This window comes from Ursus maritimus, unplaced genomic scaffold (assembly GCF_017311325.1).
Source record: "Ursus maritimus isolate PB19 unplaced genomic scaffold, ASM1731132v1 scaffold_14, whole genome shotgun sequence".
Lineage (NCBI taxonomy): Eukaryota > Metazoa > Chordata > Mammalia > Carnivora > Ursidae > Ursus > Ursus maritimus.
Window position 1 is genome coordinate 60,903,873 of NW_024423786.1, and position 15,461 is coordinate 60,919,333.

Below are 15,461 nucleotides of genomic sequence, written 5' to 3' on the forward strand. Positions count from 1 at the left end.
GATCCCACAACGCCGGGATCACACCCTGAGCCGAAGGCAGACGCCCAACTACTGTGCCACCCAGGCGCCCCGAGGGGTGGCTTTTTGTTTCTCTTTCCTGTCATCCTGTGTTTAGCGGAAAGGTAAGCTGATCGTCAAGCTCCCAAAGGGAACCAATGTCCCAAGTCGGCTGGACTCAGCTTAATATGTTTACGTAAAAGAATGTCAACCATGGGACGCCTGGGTGGCGCAGTTGTTAAGCGTCTGCCTTCGGCTCAGGTCATAGTCCCAGGGTCCTGGAATCGAGCCCCGCATCAGGCTCCTCCGCTAGGAGCCTGCTTCTTCCTCTCCCACTCCCCCTGCCTGTGTTCCCTCTCTTGCTGGCTGTCTCTCTCTCTGTCAAATAAATAAATAAAATCTTAAAAAAAGGAATATGGACTTTAACACTGGGTTCTCCCTGCTTACTTGCTGTGTGACTTTTGGTGGCCTCTGCAACCTCTCTGTGTCCTGTGCTAGATCCTGAGCAGAGCAGTCCAACAAAGACAGCTTCTAGGGGAAGGGCATGTCCAGTTGCTCCTAGGTTAGCAGAGACTGATCCAGAAGGAAAGATTAGAGGTGCAGCTGGAGTTCGGGAACAGCCGAGGGGAGCCGAGGCCCCAGGAGCCAGAGCAGGGGGAAGAAACCACCGGAGACGGGTAGGGGGAGCTGGGAACAGAAGGAGGGTGGGCGTGGCAGGGGCAGCAGGTGCAGGGGCCATCCTCCCCCACCCCCCGCAGCAATCTCCACCTGTATGTGAAGCATCTAAACTCCTCTGTATAAAAAGCTTCAGCCTTTATTAAAAAAAAAGGAGGTAGAAGACAGGCAAAGCAACGGGCCAGGCACCCCCCCTTCCAATTCCACGAACACGGGCATACAAACCCACACAACCGCATACATGACAGGGACAAGTCAGGGGACAGACTGAAGGGCGGAGGGCGGCAGCACCCTCCGGGAGTGGGCCCGCACCCAAGGGTGCGCAGAGACCTGGGCCAGGGGCAGCCGTTCTGAGGGGCTGTGTTTGAGCAGCTTGGAGATGAGGTCCTGCGCTCCCGCGGGCACGGAGGCGGGGAACTTCAGGTCCACCTGCAGAGGTCGAACAAGGACGAGGGCCCGCTCAGTTTTATCCCGGCTGCTTTATCCTCGACCACCCCCATTCCATCTGGAGAATTCCACGGGGCCCCGGGGCCTCCCAGCCCCTGGCCTCTGCAGCTGGCACCGGGGGTGCCCCCCGACCTTGACGATGCGCCGATACGTCTCATTGTGGGAGGCGCTCTCGAAGGGCGGGTTTCCCACCAGCAGCTCGTAGCAGAGGACTCCGATGCACCACAGATCCACCTTCTCGTTATGCGTGCGCCCTTCAATCATTTCCGGAGGGAGGTAGTCCAAGGTGCCGCACATCGTCTTCCTCCTGGGTGGGATGGTAGGGGGAGGGGCAGGGATCCCGGAGGATAAAAAACCACCTGTCGTTTCCCTGCTGCCCGACAGGGAGCCGAGCGACCCGAGGATGCGCCAGGGGAGTGTTTCAGCCGGGCTCTGACAGGGCCCTTTGGGGCCGGAGTAGGGTAAAGACAGAATCCAAGGCCCCAGGCGTGGAATCACACATGCCCCGGCATTTCCACCTGGAGGGAGGTATCTTAAAATAACCAGACCTCAGGGCAATGCTCATCTTAGAATGAACGGGAAAACTGGGGCCGTCTCAAAAGTCCATCAGACAGGTCCTGCTGGAATGATCTGGTTGGGCACCTGTCTTCGGCTCAGGTCATGATCCCGGGATCCTGGGATCAAGTCCCCTATGGGGCTCCCTGCTCAGTGGGGAGCCTGCTTCTCCCTCTGCCTCTGCCCCTCCCGCCTGCTGGTGCTCTCTCTCTCACCCACTCTCTCTCAAATAAATAAAATCTTAAAAAAAAAAGAAAGGATCGGGTTAAATGTCTATCTACAATTCTATGAAACCATTACAAATGAGGTGGGGGTATTCTCAGCCACCGGATGAGCGGGTCCCAGTATATTCAGGCAAGAGAATTGGGAGTCTCCTGTTTTTGTAAAGAGATCGGCTGTCTGTAGGGATATGAGGACAAACCCACACGTGTCCAGGGCCCAAGATCTGGCGTGGTATTACCCTGAACGTGCCCGCCTTTCACACCCAGGCCCGGTGCCCTGGCCCACCGTACCTCAGGGAGGGGGCATGCACAGACCAGCCGAAGTCCGCGATCTTCAGCTCGCCCTGGAGCCCCAGGAGCAGATTCTCTGGCTTGATGTCTCTGTGAATGACCTTCTTCCCGTGGCAGTACATCAGAGCGTCGGCCAGCTCCTCCATGATCTGGGAGGGCCAACGACAGGAGGTCAGATAGGCCTGCACCTCCAGCTCCAAGCAGCCAACCCCCAGCCTCGGGTCCCTGCCACTGCCCCAAAGCGCCCATCCGCCCAGACCGTGGCTGTTCGCTGCTCGTCGAAAGTACGGCTCTTCTGCAGCTCCTTATAGAGCTCCCCGCGGGGGGCGTACTCCAGAATTAAGTAGATCCTTCGCCGGTCATAGAAATAGTTGTAGAGACGCAGGATGTTGGGATGCCTGCCGGAGACAGGGGGGTGCTCAGGCTGCAGGCTGGCCAAAGGACATGGGAAAGACGACAGTGCCAGGTGGAGCAAAGTGGGCTCACATTTGGACCAGGTTGGGGACAGTGGGGCTGGCAGTGGTGAAGGGGAACCGGGGTGGCCCTCTGGATTCAGGGCCCTGGCCGGGGCTGGGAGCTCGGTGGGTCAAGGGACCGCTGCAGAGCAGTGTGGATGGGGCAGGGGGTGAAAGAGGGGCTGGGGTTGGCGGAGAGCAGGACTCATACTGTAGATGGGCCTGGATTTCGATCTCCCTTCGCAGCTGGTGCTCCACGCCCTCCTTTTCTATCTGAGACTTGAAGAGGACCTTGAGAGCCACAATGAAATGGCTTTTCTTCTCCCGAGCCAAGTACACATTTCCAAACTTGCCTTTGCCCAGAGGACGCCCGATCTCAAAGTCATCGATGGTGAAGGAGCGCCTGAGGAGAGGTGGGGGGGAAGGCAGGGGAGCGCTGGCTGGTGGGTCACCCGAGGGCGCCGCGCTCTCCCCCCTCCTCTCTGGCCACCCCAAGGCTTGGGTACTCACGTTGAGAAGTTGGGTGTCCCACTGCTGTTCTCCACCACCTTCTGGCCGGGGGCAGCTAAGGAAACAACAGGGGAGTTGAGCACCCCCCCCTTTGACATTTTCATCCCGGCACCCTCCCCATAGACCCTAGTCCCCTCAGCTCAATCCCCTCCCGTGTCCCAGTTACCTGTGGGCTGGGCATTGGAGCGGCTCATGAGGACAAGTGCAGACGGGGTGGCAGGGTCCTTCCGGGGGACTCTCTGGGGCAGGGTGTTCAGGCTAGGCTGAGTCTGAGAAGGAGCAGCCGGGAGCTCTGATGGTGCCTTTGTCCCAGGGAGCGGGTTGGAATGTGCTACAAGCAGCATTTCAATACTTGCTGTCCACCCACCCAGCCAGCCGGCCACCCACCCCCTGTTCGAAGAGGAGCACTGAGACCGCAGTTCTGCTACTCAGCCCAAGGATCCACTCCTTGCTCCATATTAAAACGGGTTCTTCATAAGCGACCTGGGTTGGCCTAAGATAAGGAGCAAAGGACTCACCCCAACACCGAACATTTCACCTCCTTGGCCCTGGCCCACACCACATTTTCAGGCACAAAACAGTCTAACCTCTATGCTACTGTCCGCAACCCCACACTCATTCACCCTGCCCTCCCCCATCCCAGTGGGGAGTAGAGGGCCAGGTAAAAAAAACCAAAAAACCCCACAATTCAAGGGGTTTTAGCGAAGACATTCTCACAGTTCTCTAAAAACTCAGTCTAGGGGTGCCTGGCTGGCTCGGTCAGTAGAGCATGCAGGTCTTGATCTCAGGGTTGTGAGTTCGAGCCCTGTGTTGGGTGTAGCGATTACTTTAAAATATTTTAAAAATTTTTTTAAAAATTAGAAAAAATTAGAAACTCAGTCTATTAAGGCTTAGATAAGGTCCTGGAGGTCTGGAATGTTGCGACAAATTCCAGTATCCACCCTTTTGCAACAACAGGCTTTGGAGACACTGAAGGCTACTCTGATGGCCCCGGACCATTTCTCTCTTGCAGCTGCTCGGAGTAGTATACACGACTTCCTTTCGGGAGTGACCACTATAGAAGGGACAATGGTTTCTCATTCAGCCCCTGTTCTTGACAGCCTCACTAAGTGCTCCATTAGGGCGGGAGCTGGTGGACAAGGGGACAGATGGACGCTTGAGGATACCTAAGCCCCACCAACAGGGAGCAAAGCCTATGACAGCCCCTTCCTTCTTAGCCTAGAGAAGAAGAAAGGCTCGTGCCCTAAAAACCCATTCTCCAGCAGCGATATCAGTACAGAATTTACAAGTAAGCAAGTTGGACAAGAGTCCAGATACAGACCCACAAAGAGGTGGGCATTTTATATAATAAAGTTGGCATTTCAAATCAGAGAGCAGACTGTCCACTAAAAGGTCTTAGGACAACTGGAAAATAAATCTATTTAGATCCTGATCTCACTCCAGTCACTAAAACAAATTCCAAATTATTAATTTAACATGTCCTGAATCTTTTAAACTCGTAAAAACCCCGTTCAGAGTCTCTCTCTACTTCCTGTCTAGCCTATTTGTTCAGGACAAGGGTTAGGAATCATGGCCCAAAGGGCAAACCTGCCTGCTCAGGCCCAGATACCATTTGGATTTGTGACAAATAGGCTCAACCTTGCAGAGGCTCTCATAGGGTGATCAGATTCAAGTTGGCGGCACCCGACAGGATGTAGTTCCAAATGCCCAGACCGGTTTCCGCCGGCAAACTCTTGGGACCCATTCGTTGGAGCAAAGCGGGGAAGACTGGGAGGATCGCCCTCGGCACCACCTCAAATCCCCGGACAGGAACTCTCCAAGCGGGGGGCGGGAGGGGGGGGAGCGGGAAAGCCCTTACCATCTGCCGGCCGTAGGGCCAGGGGTAGGCGTTCTCCTTCTGGGCCATCCTTAGAGGGAAGGGGGGAGGAGAGCTGGGCAGACAAGGGAAACAGGGCTGTAAGAAGCAGGAAAAAAAGAGGGAGCGAGAGAGGGAGGGGTCGGACCGATCGAGCCGGAAGCGCGGGTCTGCGGCTGGTGAAAGGGGGCTGCTCAATTCGAGGGCTCATCGGGGCGCACCCGCGCGCTCGTCTCGCCGCCCCCGCCCTGCTCCTGCACACCCCCTTTTCAGGACCCTCCTTCTACTCTTGAGCTCCCAGTAGCCCGGCGGGTGCGCGCGGGCCGCCCAACGGACCCCCGACCTGCCTGATCACCTGTCCTCTCCCAGCGCAAGACCCGCGAAAGGAAGCCAGCTCACCTGGAGCCCGTGGCCCAGCCACACTCCAGGCCGCGGGCAAACAACTGAACCTGCCGGGCCCGGCCCCCGCTGAGGCCCTTTCAAATCTCCCGCCCTGGCCCCATTGGCTGAGCACGCTGTCCACGCCTAGTCCTCATTGGCTGGACACCCCGTGACGTAGGCCGTGGGACCCAATGCAAGAGGCGGAATGCCGGACGCTGCCCGCCGGGGGTTCCGGCTTAGGGAAGTTCCGGGCATCCCCGAGTCCAATGTTCTCACATCTTTCATTAATTTGAAATTTCCACCTATCTGGAATTTATCCTTCTGTGTGTATGAACCAGGGTTTTGTTCTCGACAGATGGGAGAGTTCATTACGCCAGCACCGTTAAAGCAAACTACCTAGTTCCCAGCGGATTTAAACACTTATCTTTACCCAAAGCATGCCACAGATTCCACGCAATCTCTATCAAAATTCCAATGGTGCTTTTTTTATTTTTTTTTTTACAGAAATAGAAAAAAACAATATCACATTTGTATGGAACCACAAAAGGACGCAAATAGCCAAAGCAATCTTGAGAAAGAACAAAGCCACAGGCATCACCCTCCCTGGCTTCAAACTACATTACAAAGCTATAGTAATTAAAACAGCGCGGTATTGGCATAAAAACTGCCACATAGACCAATGGAGCTGAATAGAGAGCCCAGAAACAAGCCCACACATATATGGTCAATCAATTTGTGGGAAAGGAGCCAAGAATACACAAGAATACACAACTCCCTCTTTTCTGTGCTCTTAAAAAAAAAATGGTGCTAGGAAAATTGGACAGCCATTCCTGCAAAAGAATAAAACTGGACCACTATCTTACACTACACACAAAAATTAACACCAAATGGATTAAAGACTTGAACATACGACCTGAAACCATAAAACTCCTAGAAGAAAACACAGGCTGTAGATTCCTTGACATGGGTCTTCACGATATTTTTAAAAATCTGACACCAAAAGCAAAGGCAAGAGCAAAAATCAAGGGGGGCTACATCAAACTAACAACTTCTAAAACCATCAACAAACGAAAAGGCAACCTAGTGAATGGGAGAAAATATTTGTAAATCATACACCTGATAAGGGGTGATATGCAAAGTATCTAGTGAACTCATACGACTTAATGGCAAAAACCATCTGATTTAAAAATGGGCTGAAGATTGGAATAGACAGTTTTCCAAAGAAGACCTACAGATGGCCAGTAAGTACAGGAAAGATGCTTACCATCATTAATCATCAGGGAAATGAAAATCAAAAACCGCAATGAGATATAGCCCCACACCTGTTAGAATGGTTGTCATCAAAAAGACAAGAAGTAACACGTTCTGGTCAGGAGGGAGAGAAAAGGGAGCCCTCGTGCACTGTGGTGGGAATGCAAATTGGTGCGGCCATCAGGGAAAACAGTATGGAGGGTCATCAAAAACTTAGAGACAGAACTACCGTAGAATCCAGCAATTCCACTTCTGAGTATTTATCGAAAGGAAAGGAAAGCAAGATTCAAAAAGATATCATGGTTCAGGCATCAGCATGTGATCCAAGGGACCCAGTGAGTGGGCAGTTTTAGGATTCTTGTCCAGAATGCTGGGCAGAAACTCCTCTTCTCCACAAAGCCCACCTTGCCGCTGCTAGTGTTCTGGAAGGGAGCAGCCTGAGAATGAAGCCAGCTTTGTAGAAGGCCTGGGAAGAACCCAAGACCTTGATGGTGTTGTTCAGCCTCTCGATGCCTATTTTGCACTTTCCTTATAGGGACCAATAGGTCTCCTCCCTAAAGCATTGACTCAAGAGTTTAGTTACTTGCTATCGAAAGCATACTGACACACATCTACAGACCTATGTTCTTAGCCATTGAGTGTGAGTGAATGATGCAAAACTGCTGAGAGTCAATCACTTGATCTACAAAAATACCATTTTCATACGATTCAGCCAAATGGAAATCCAAGAAGTCCTTATGGGTCTTTCCATCACTCTGTAACACTCTTGGCTGAAAGTTACAGAAAACCCAATCAGCAGTGGCATGAACAATAGGGATCTGTTTTCTCTTAGCAAGAAGTCAGCAGATAGGTAGTGGTTTTGTTAGCGATGTGGATTGGTCTTTCTGTAATTCTCTTGACATGCCCCTTAGGATTGCAAGATGGCCACCAATGGTCTCTGCCCTCTTTACCAGGATGAGCAGAAGCCTTTCCAGAAGTACCCAAGAGATTTCTTGTTGGCCAAAAATGTGTCCCATGACTACTGCAAAGGAGACTGGTAAAGGGTCTTAGGGTCAGCCCAACCCCACTTCCCAAGATGAGGGAGCCCATCACAACTGTGGTGACTTCATCAACGTACTTGGCACGGAGAGACCAGCTAATGAAAAATTCTAGGGGCGGCTGGGTGGCTCAGTCGTTGGGCATCTGCCTTCGGCTCAGGGCATGATCTCGGCATTCTGGGATCGAGCCCCGCATCAGGCTCCTCCGCTGGGAGCCTGCTTCTTCCTCTCCCACTCCCCCTGCTTGTGTTCCCTCTCTCGCTGGCTGTCTCTATCTCTGTCGAATAAATAAAATCTTAAAAAAAAAAAAAAAAGCTTTGTAAAAATTCTATCGCCTGCCGTGTACTTTATTCCTTGTGACCTAGGGAAGGGAGATTTCTCTGGACTCTGTCAGGGGACACAGTGCATGGGTGGGATATGCCCTGATAGATCTAATACAGTGTCCCTCTCCCCCACAGTCTTTAAATTCCCACTGGCCCATTATGCCAGAAGCTATTTGGCCTTTCACGAATATTGGCTGCACCAGCATAGGACCGGGATTTGCATTATTCATAAACAACAAAACAAAACAAAACAAAAGCTATCTGTTTTGTCGGCTACTGCCCATTGAAGCTCGTGAACAAAATCTCTGTTGTTTACCCCAGTGATTCTTGAGGTGTCATGAGGGGGGAATTGTCACTGCTCTTGCTAGGGCTGCATTTCCCCAAGACTAGGAAGGGTTAGAATTGGATTGTGATCCAAAGGTCAGGGCAGGATGGTTCGGGAGGTACAGACGTTAGTCTCTTTTATTTCTGATAATGGGATATCCCCCAAAGAAGTTTCAAGACAAGAATTCTCATCATCAGCCAGTAAGCCTCTTTCAGGAAGGAGGAGTAGACTCAGGAGGGTCTGGAAGGCGCTGGTTGGGGGCGGGGGAGCCTGGCCAATAGCCCCAAGGATTGGGGTTGGGGAGAGTGGGGAGTGACTGCCAGTGGTACAGGGTTTTTCAGAGTGATGGAAACGTTCTGGAATCAGATCATGGTGATTGATGTACAGCTGTGTGAATACACTGCAGAGCCCTGCATTATATATGTTAAAATGGTTAAAAGGGTAAATTGTATGTTAAGTCTATCTTACCACAAAAAAATGATGAAATATTTCAAATATCAAGAATACTTTTTGGGGCGCCTGGGTGGCTCAGGCTCGGGACCTGATCTCAGGGTCCCGGGATGGAGCCCCGCATCGGGCTCCCTGCTCGCTATGAGCCTGCTTCTTCTTCTCCCGCTCCCCCTGCTTGTGTTCCCTCTCTCGCTGGCTGTCTCTCTGTCAAATAAATAAAATCTTAAAAAAAGAAAAAATAATACTTTTTAAAATCACGGAACTACTATTCAATTATTTAAATCTTAACCAACGCCGTATTTGCTTCTGATTTTTTTTTCTTTTTTAGTGAAATAAAAGTCATACAGGTGAAGCTCCAGGGTAAAATTTTAAGAACTGTCTATGTACCCAGTTTCTGTACCATTTTCTATTGCCTTTTTTAAAAAATTCCTCTTTGAGGTAGTCAGAGCTTCTAATTCTCTCTGCCACATCATTTAGCTTCCTTTTTCATGCTTTAATTAATCAATTAATTTTATTATTTTTTGAAGATTTTATTTATTTATTTATTTGAGAGCGAGCGAGCACACAAGCAGGGGAGCGAGAAGCAGGCTCCGCACTGAGCAGGGAGCCCGATTCAGGACTTGATCGCAAGACCCCGGGATCATGACCTGAGCCAAAGGCAGACGCTCAACTGACTGGCCACCCAGGCGCCCCTTGTTTATTTTTTTTAAAGATTTTATCTTTAAGTAATCTCTATACCCAGTGTGGGGCTGGAACTCACAACCCCAGACAAGAGTTGCATGCTCCACGGACTGAGCCAGGCCTCCCTCTTTTCTTTTCTTTTTTTTTTTTAAAGATTTTATTTATTTATTCAACAGAGAGAGACAGCCAGTGAGAGAGGGAACACAAGCAGGGGGAGTGGGAGAGGAAGAAGCAGGCTTATAGCGGAGGAGCCTGATGTGGGGCTCGATCCCGTAACGCTGGGATCACGCCCTAAGCCGAAGGCAGATGCTTAACCGCTGTGCCACCCAGGCGCCCCAGGCCTCCCTCTTTTCTGTGCTTAAAAATTTCTTGTCCCTCTGTTCTGTGGCTTGGGTAAATTCCTGAGTTCTCTTTTTAAAATAACAAACTCTCTCTCTGATTGTGCCCAGTTTAGAATGTAAGACAGACTTATTTGGTTACATCTGTCATTCATGTGCAAGATTTCTAATTGGTCAATTGCATATCTATATGCTTTTATTGAATTTTTGTCTTTTTGTCTCATGGTTTGACTTTGTTATTTACCTTTTCATGTATCATAATCATACTTACTTAAAATTCTTTGTCAGACTGCTCTATAGACTTCTTTTCCTTTATGGTCCCATGATTGTCTCTGTTCCGGGTATGCTCTCACCGTGAAGCTCCTTCATCTGTTTTGGAATTTGGGTTTGTAACTTCATCTTGGCTGGGAGAGCTTTTTGTTTTGTTGTTTTCTCTCTCTTTCTTCACAGTCACTCCTCCCTGATCTACAGTTTGGCCGTGGTTGCTGCCTCGCCTCCTTGCTCCTAGTTCAATCAGTTCTTTTTAAAGAGATTTAAAAAAAAAATTTATTTGAGAGAGAGAGAGAAAAAAAACACTCTCTGGGGGGAGGGAAAGGGAGAGAATCTCCAGCAGGTGCCCTGGTCAGTGCGGACTCGGGACTCGATCTCACGGTCTCACTATGGTAAGATCACGACCTCAGCGGAAACCAAGAGTTGCAGCCTCAACGGACTGAGCCACCGTCGCACCCCCAATCAGTTCATATTTGGGGGCTCCTGTCCCACTGTGATACTGAGGGTATCTCAAATGCAATCACTGAGGAGAGGGAAAGTTGCGTGTGTTTCTTGTCTTGGGACTACATCTGAGTCCTCCCGCCCTACCGTGTCTGCAGCTCCCGGCAAGGAGTTGGCTGTTCGTACAGCCTCCTTTCCTGATACAGGGACAATGCTGCTGCTCTGGCTTCCCTCCCTGTCCCCAGTCAGTCCCTGTTCTCTGACAGGCCTGTAATATACCTGCTGTCACTATACACTTGGAGGCCAGCCCTGCAGATCTGTCTCATCAGCCCGGTTTCAAGGGTTTGCATTTAGACTACTGAACTGTTCATTTCTAAGCCTACCTATGGCCATTTAGTTCACTATATTTTATATTTTATCTATCAGTGCTATGTATTTGAAGCAGAAGGGGTCAGGGTGGGAAACTCACTGTGCTGTTTCTGCCCAAAAAATCCAGGCTTTTTCTGAACACCAGGTTTTCTGGATGGACCCTAAGTGGGTGTATGAAGGAGCTCAGCTTCAGTGATGGGGAGCGTGGCAAAGAGGGAGTGCATGTCTGAAAGACAGAAACAAGAGTCAGCTTGTGAAAGTGTAGCCCACATATGGACAGATCTTTCCATTTTTTTAAAGAGAAGCTAGAAATCTAGATTTACGTGTGAAATTTACTGAGCCATTAATGTCAGCAAATAGTCACAGCAACGTGTCTGGGGACTGGATTTGGTCTATAGACTGGAAATATTCCATCCCTAATACAGGGCTCTTCCAGACCATAAACCGCACTTTGCAAGCATGCTTCTCTTCCTGGGGCCACCACGCTTACCTGGTCACTCCTCAGGTGGGCTTTTAGGGAGCACCAGGCAGCAGAAAGCTCACGCACTTGAGTGTTACAGGTGCACCTCTGAGCCTACCCTTTGCAATGTGTATTCCTTGGCAAACGGTTCAATCTTTCTAAACGTCAGCTCTCAAACGGGCATAGTTCTACAGCCTTGCAGGGCTGCTGCTGTCACGATTAATTGAAATAGGGTCGTTAAAGCACTCAGCACTGGGCCTGGCACACAGCAAGCCCCCCATGTTAGCTATCACCATGACTACACATCACCTGACCCCCGTGGATGAGAGAAGGATCTTCATATTTATGAATTAATGTCAGCTAATAAATGTCTCATGCAAGACAGAATTTGAAAAAAATCAGCATTTTGTATCTCCTAAAAGGTGCTCTGTTTAGGGTGGGCAGTGATGGGGAGCGGGGCTGCCTGCCGCCCCCATCACTTGCCTTCCGAGTCAGGTGGCCAGAGCTCCTGGGCTGCTGTCGCCTTCCTAAGCCATCAGCAATTCCCAATTCGAGCAGCCACAGCCTGTGCAAGGGAGGGCGGATTGTCTGCCTCCGTCTTGGCACACGTGACACAGTGACCGGTCCAACAGAAAGCCGGACAGCGGCCGGGGGAGCGGAGCAGACGGGGAAGGCGAGGCACAGCGACAGCCTCCGCGCATGCGCATGGTGCTGAGCCCGCCCGAATTCCTCTTTTGCAGCCCAGGGCTGGTACCTTCAAGTAGACGCACTGTTACTTAGGAAAGACATATCCAGGAAGAAATTTCCCGCTGGGAAGGACGAGGCCTATGGAGTGGCTGGCCTGTATTACTTTGCCAACCTCCCCCCGCCCCCACCAATAGACCGGAAGCAGCAAAACATTTGTATTTATTTAATTAATTGCTACGTATAATAACGATCAATTCTTGCTACACCCTTTCCAATAAAGAATCTTTATTGCTCCAAAGACATTTTCTGAACAAGAACTCGGAGCTGATCCTGAACGATCTGCGCTAAGATAGCTAAAATATCTATGAGATGAAAGGTATCACTATTGGTTGATTTGACAGAAATAGTTAAGATGTAATAGAAATTCCTAAATTTGAAAAACAAAAACAAAAAGCAAAATCTTCCTAAATTTGTATCTTAGGAGAAAATTCATACACTTTGGGGGGAGAAAAACCACAGAGACACTGAGATTTCTATTTTTCTAATATAAAGAAATTAATTTTCCCCCTTTGCCCGAAAAATACCGATGCACATCTAGATATAGAAAATTACAACTTTCCGTGACCCCGACGTGATTTGAACACGCAACCTTCTGATCTGGAGTCAGACGCGCTACCGTTGCGCCACGAGGCCTTCCCGAATCCGCGGCGCGCCGGATGTCGTGAACAGAGCGATCGTCAATGGCAAGGGGCGGAGCTATATTCTCGGGCCCCTCCCCCAAGGTTCAGCCTGAGTTACTTTCAGAGCCACGCGTGGACACGTCGGAATGGAACCTCTCTCTTTGGGCAAATTGTGCTTAAGGGCGCTTGGCGTAAGGCCCAACTCTTTAACCTTGGGACACACGGAGCTCGCTCAACAGAGAAGCGACTGGTGTGTTTGGGATTTATTTCTGGGGATGACAAAGCCCACCGCGGTGTCACTGCAGTCCTGATGCCCACCGCAGACAAATCTTAGATGTAACCCCCGCTCTGCCAGTGGCTCAGAAAGCCCCTCACTCAGATCCTCTGAACCTCGCTTTCCTTGTGTCGGCTGCTCGCGGTCAAGCGCAGTCTCTCGCGGGGTGACAGGGGCGCCCCTCACCCGCTGCCTCGTTCACGCCCACCCGCCACTGGTCGGGAGTCTCGTCACTAAGGCCACGGGCCTGTGCACGTATTGAAGTCCCAGCGTTGGAACACCGTCTGTAAAGCAGGCGTTGGTGGTATAGTGGTGAGCATAGCTGCCTTCCAAGCAGTTGACCCGGGTTCGATTCCCGGCCAACGCAGTGTCGCTTTCCTTTATGAAACTTTTCCCTCGCTCAGGGCTCGCCACTCGGCCTGGACCCCGTTGCCCATGCACAGCGAGCACGAGGCTGCGCGCCCCGTGGCGGAGAGAGTGGGGCAACAGTTTCCGGCGTTCTGTCCGGCTGAGCCTCCGTCGTCGCCAGCGGACGCGTCTCATCAGCACACCCACTGAACCGAGGGGATAAATGGATCAATCAGCCGCACATTTAACATGCAAGTTCCTTCAGGCGAAACACAAACTCGAACGTTTGGAATGCGAGCTTGAGAGTCAGGACCAACTACCCTTTATCATCTCCCTCTTTTAAAAGAAAATCTTCATCCCACGCTCGGGGACAGGTACTTTGCTGTGAGTAGGATTTTTCACAGGATGATAGAAAAAGCAAAAGGATGTTGGTGGGAATGCAAGTTGGTACAGCCACTCTGGAAAACAGTGTGGAGGTCCCTTAAAAAGTTAAAAATTGAGCTACCCTATGATCCAGCCATTGCACTACTGGGTATTTACCCCAAAGATACAGACGTAGTGAAGAGAAGGGCCATATGCACCCCAATGTTCATAGCAGCAATGTCCACAATAGCTAAATTGTGGAAGGAGCCGAGATGCCCTTCAACAGATGACTGGATTAAGAAGTTGTGGTCCATATATACAATGGAATATTACTCAGCTATCAGAAAGAACAAGTTCTCAACATTTGTTACAACATGGATGGCACTGGAGGAGATAATGCTAAGTGAAATAAGTCAAGCAGAGAAAGACAACTATCATATGATTTCTCTCATCTATGGAACATAAGAACTAGGATGATCGGTAGGGGAAGAAAGGGATAAAGAAAGGGGGGGTAATCAGAAGGGGGAATGAAACATGAGAGACTATGGACTATGAGAAACAAACTGAGGACTTCAGAGGGGAGGGGTGTGGGGGAATGGGATAGACCGGTGATGGGTAGTAAGGAGGGCACGTATTGCATGGTGCACTGGGTGTTATACACAACTAATGAATCATCGAGCCTTACATCGGAAACCGGGGATGTACTGTATGGTAACTAACATAATATAATAAAAAATCATTAAAATTAAAAAAAATAAAAAATAAAATAAATAAAATAAAAAAATAAATAAATAAAAATAAAAGTGTAAACTGCAAAAAAAAAAAAAAATAAAAAAGAAAAAGCAAAAGAACAGCACTTCTCCCCGTCGGGGAATCGAACCCCGGTCTCCCGCGTGACAGGCGGGGATACTCACCACTATACTAACGAGGACGGAGCTAAACACGGTGTTCTCCGGCTCGGTGATCTGGCATCTTGGACGCGCTCGCCCAGGCTTCCATCCCTCCGACTGCTGGAAGGGCCAGCTGAAGACCCGCGCACACTCTGGGCCGCCCCTGAGCGACCCGGAGACACCACCGGCCCGCGAGGCCGCGAAGACCGGGTCGTGATAGGTCCCGCCCCATTCCACTCTCAGTACCTCACAGCCCGAGCCGGCCGGCCGGGAGGGGCGCAGAGCACGAAGAAGCGGGGCGGGAACGCGAAGGGCTGGCCGCAAGTCCCCACGTGCCTGCGTCCTCCCCGCCCGCTCGCTGGGCCCGGCTGCGGGCCGCGAGCTCCCTCCGGCCACCGGGCTGGGCACTCGGAACAAAAGAGCTCCCAGCGCACCGACTTCAGGCTCCCGGCCGGCGGGGAGGTTTGCAGGGCCGCGTGCGTGGTGCTGCACCGTTCTGTCCATCAGCGCCTGGGGCCACTCAGGTCTCCGCCAAAACCGAAGCCGGGCTCGTCCGGGATTTGAACCCGGGACCTCTCGCACCCGAAGCGAGAATCATACCCCTAGACCAACGAGCCGACGTGAGAGCACGCTCGCGGACGCCTTTAGAGGTCGAACGAGGCCTGCTGCGGTCCTAGGGCCACGGCTCGCTGCTGAGCCGACCTGGCGCGCGCGCGGGGACCACCCGCCCGGACGCCGCCGACTCCTGAGCCGGGTCTGGGAATCTCCGCTCCCGCCCGCGAACTCCGACTCCTCCCAGGAAATAACGTCGGGGAAGTAGGAGGGAGTGGTCTCGGCCTCCACCCCACGCTGCGCAGCCCTCCAGGACTACTCTGAGCGCCCGGGAT

The 15,461-nt window shown here is 51.2% G+C and overlaps 1 protein-coding gene and 4 non-coding genes across 9 annotated transcripts in view; 1 reads left to right on the forward strand and 4 right to left on the reverse strand.

Moving 5' to 3' along the window:
* Window positions 1-793: 793 nt before the first annotated feature.
* The window catches only part of AURKB (aurora kinase B), a 14,725-nt gene continuing 57 nt past the window's right edge, over window positions 794-15,461 (reverse strand). The window contains exons 1-9 of one of the 5 annotated variants that reach the window (XM_040629992.1): window positions 5,406-5,490; window positions 5,010-5,082; window positions 3,318-3,453; window positions 3,152-3,206; window positions 2,853-3,044; window positions 2,446-2,584; window positions 2,187-2,335; window positions 1,252-1,426; window positions 794-1,101 (exon numbers count right to left, since the gene is read on the reverse strand). In XM_040629992.1, coding sequence (XP_040485926.1) covers window positions 928-1,101; window positions 1,252-1,426; window positions 2,187-2,335; window positions 2,446-2,584; window positions 2,853-3,044; window positions 3,152-3,206; window positions 3,318-3,453; window positions 5,010-5,057 — 1,068 coding nt within the window. In that variant the 5' untranslated portion in view covers window positions 5,058-5,082; window positions 5,406-5,490 and the 3' untranslated portion in view covers window positions 794-927. Of the gene's footprint in view, window positions 1,102-1,251; window positions 1,427-2,186; window positions 2,336-2,445; window positions 2,585-2,852; window positions 3,045-3,151; window positions 3,207-3,317; window positions 3,483-5,009; window positions 5,083-5,361; window positions 5,380-5,405; window positions 5,491-14,598 lie in introns of those variants that run through there. The other 4 variants (XM_040629993.1, XM_040629995.1, XM_040629994.1 and 1 more) reach the window with 4 other exon arrangements.
* Window positions 12,641-12,712, reverse strand: TRNAW-CCA. Its single transcript has one exon. It is a non-coding gene; the product is annotated as a tRNA-Trp (tRNA).
* On the forward strand, window positions 13,269-13,340 carry TRNAG-UCC. The gene has a single exon. It is a non-coding gene; the product is annotated as a tRNA-Gly (tRNA).
* Window positions 14,544-14,615, reverse strand: TRNAD-GUC. The gene has a single exon. It is a non-coding gene; the product is annotated as a tRNA-Asp (tRNA).
* Window positions 15,120-15,191, reverse strand: TRNAP-CGG. The gene has a single exon. It is a non-coding gene; the product is annotated as a tRNA-Pro (tRNA).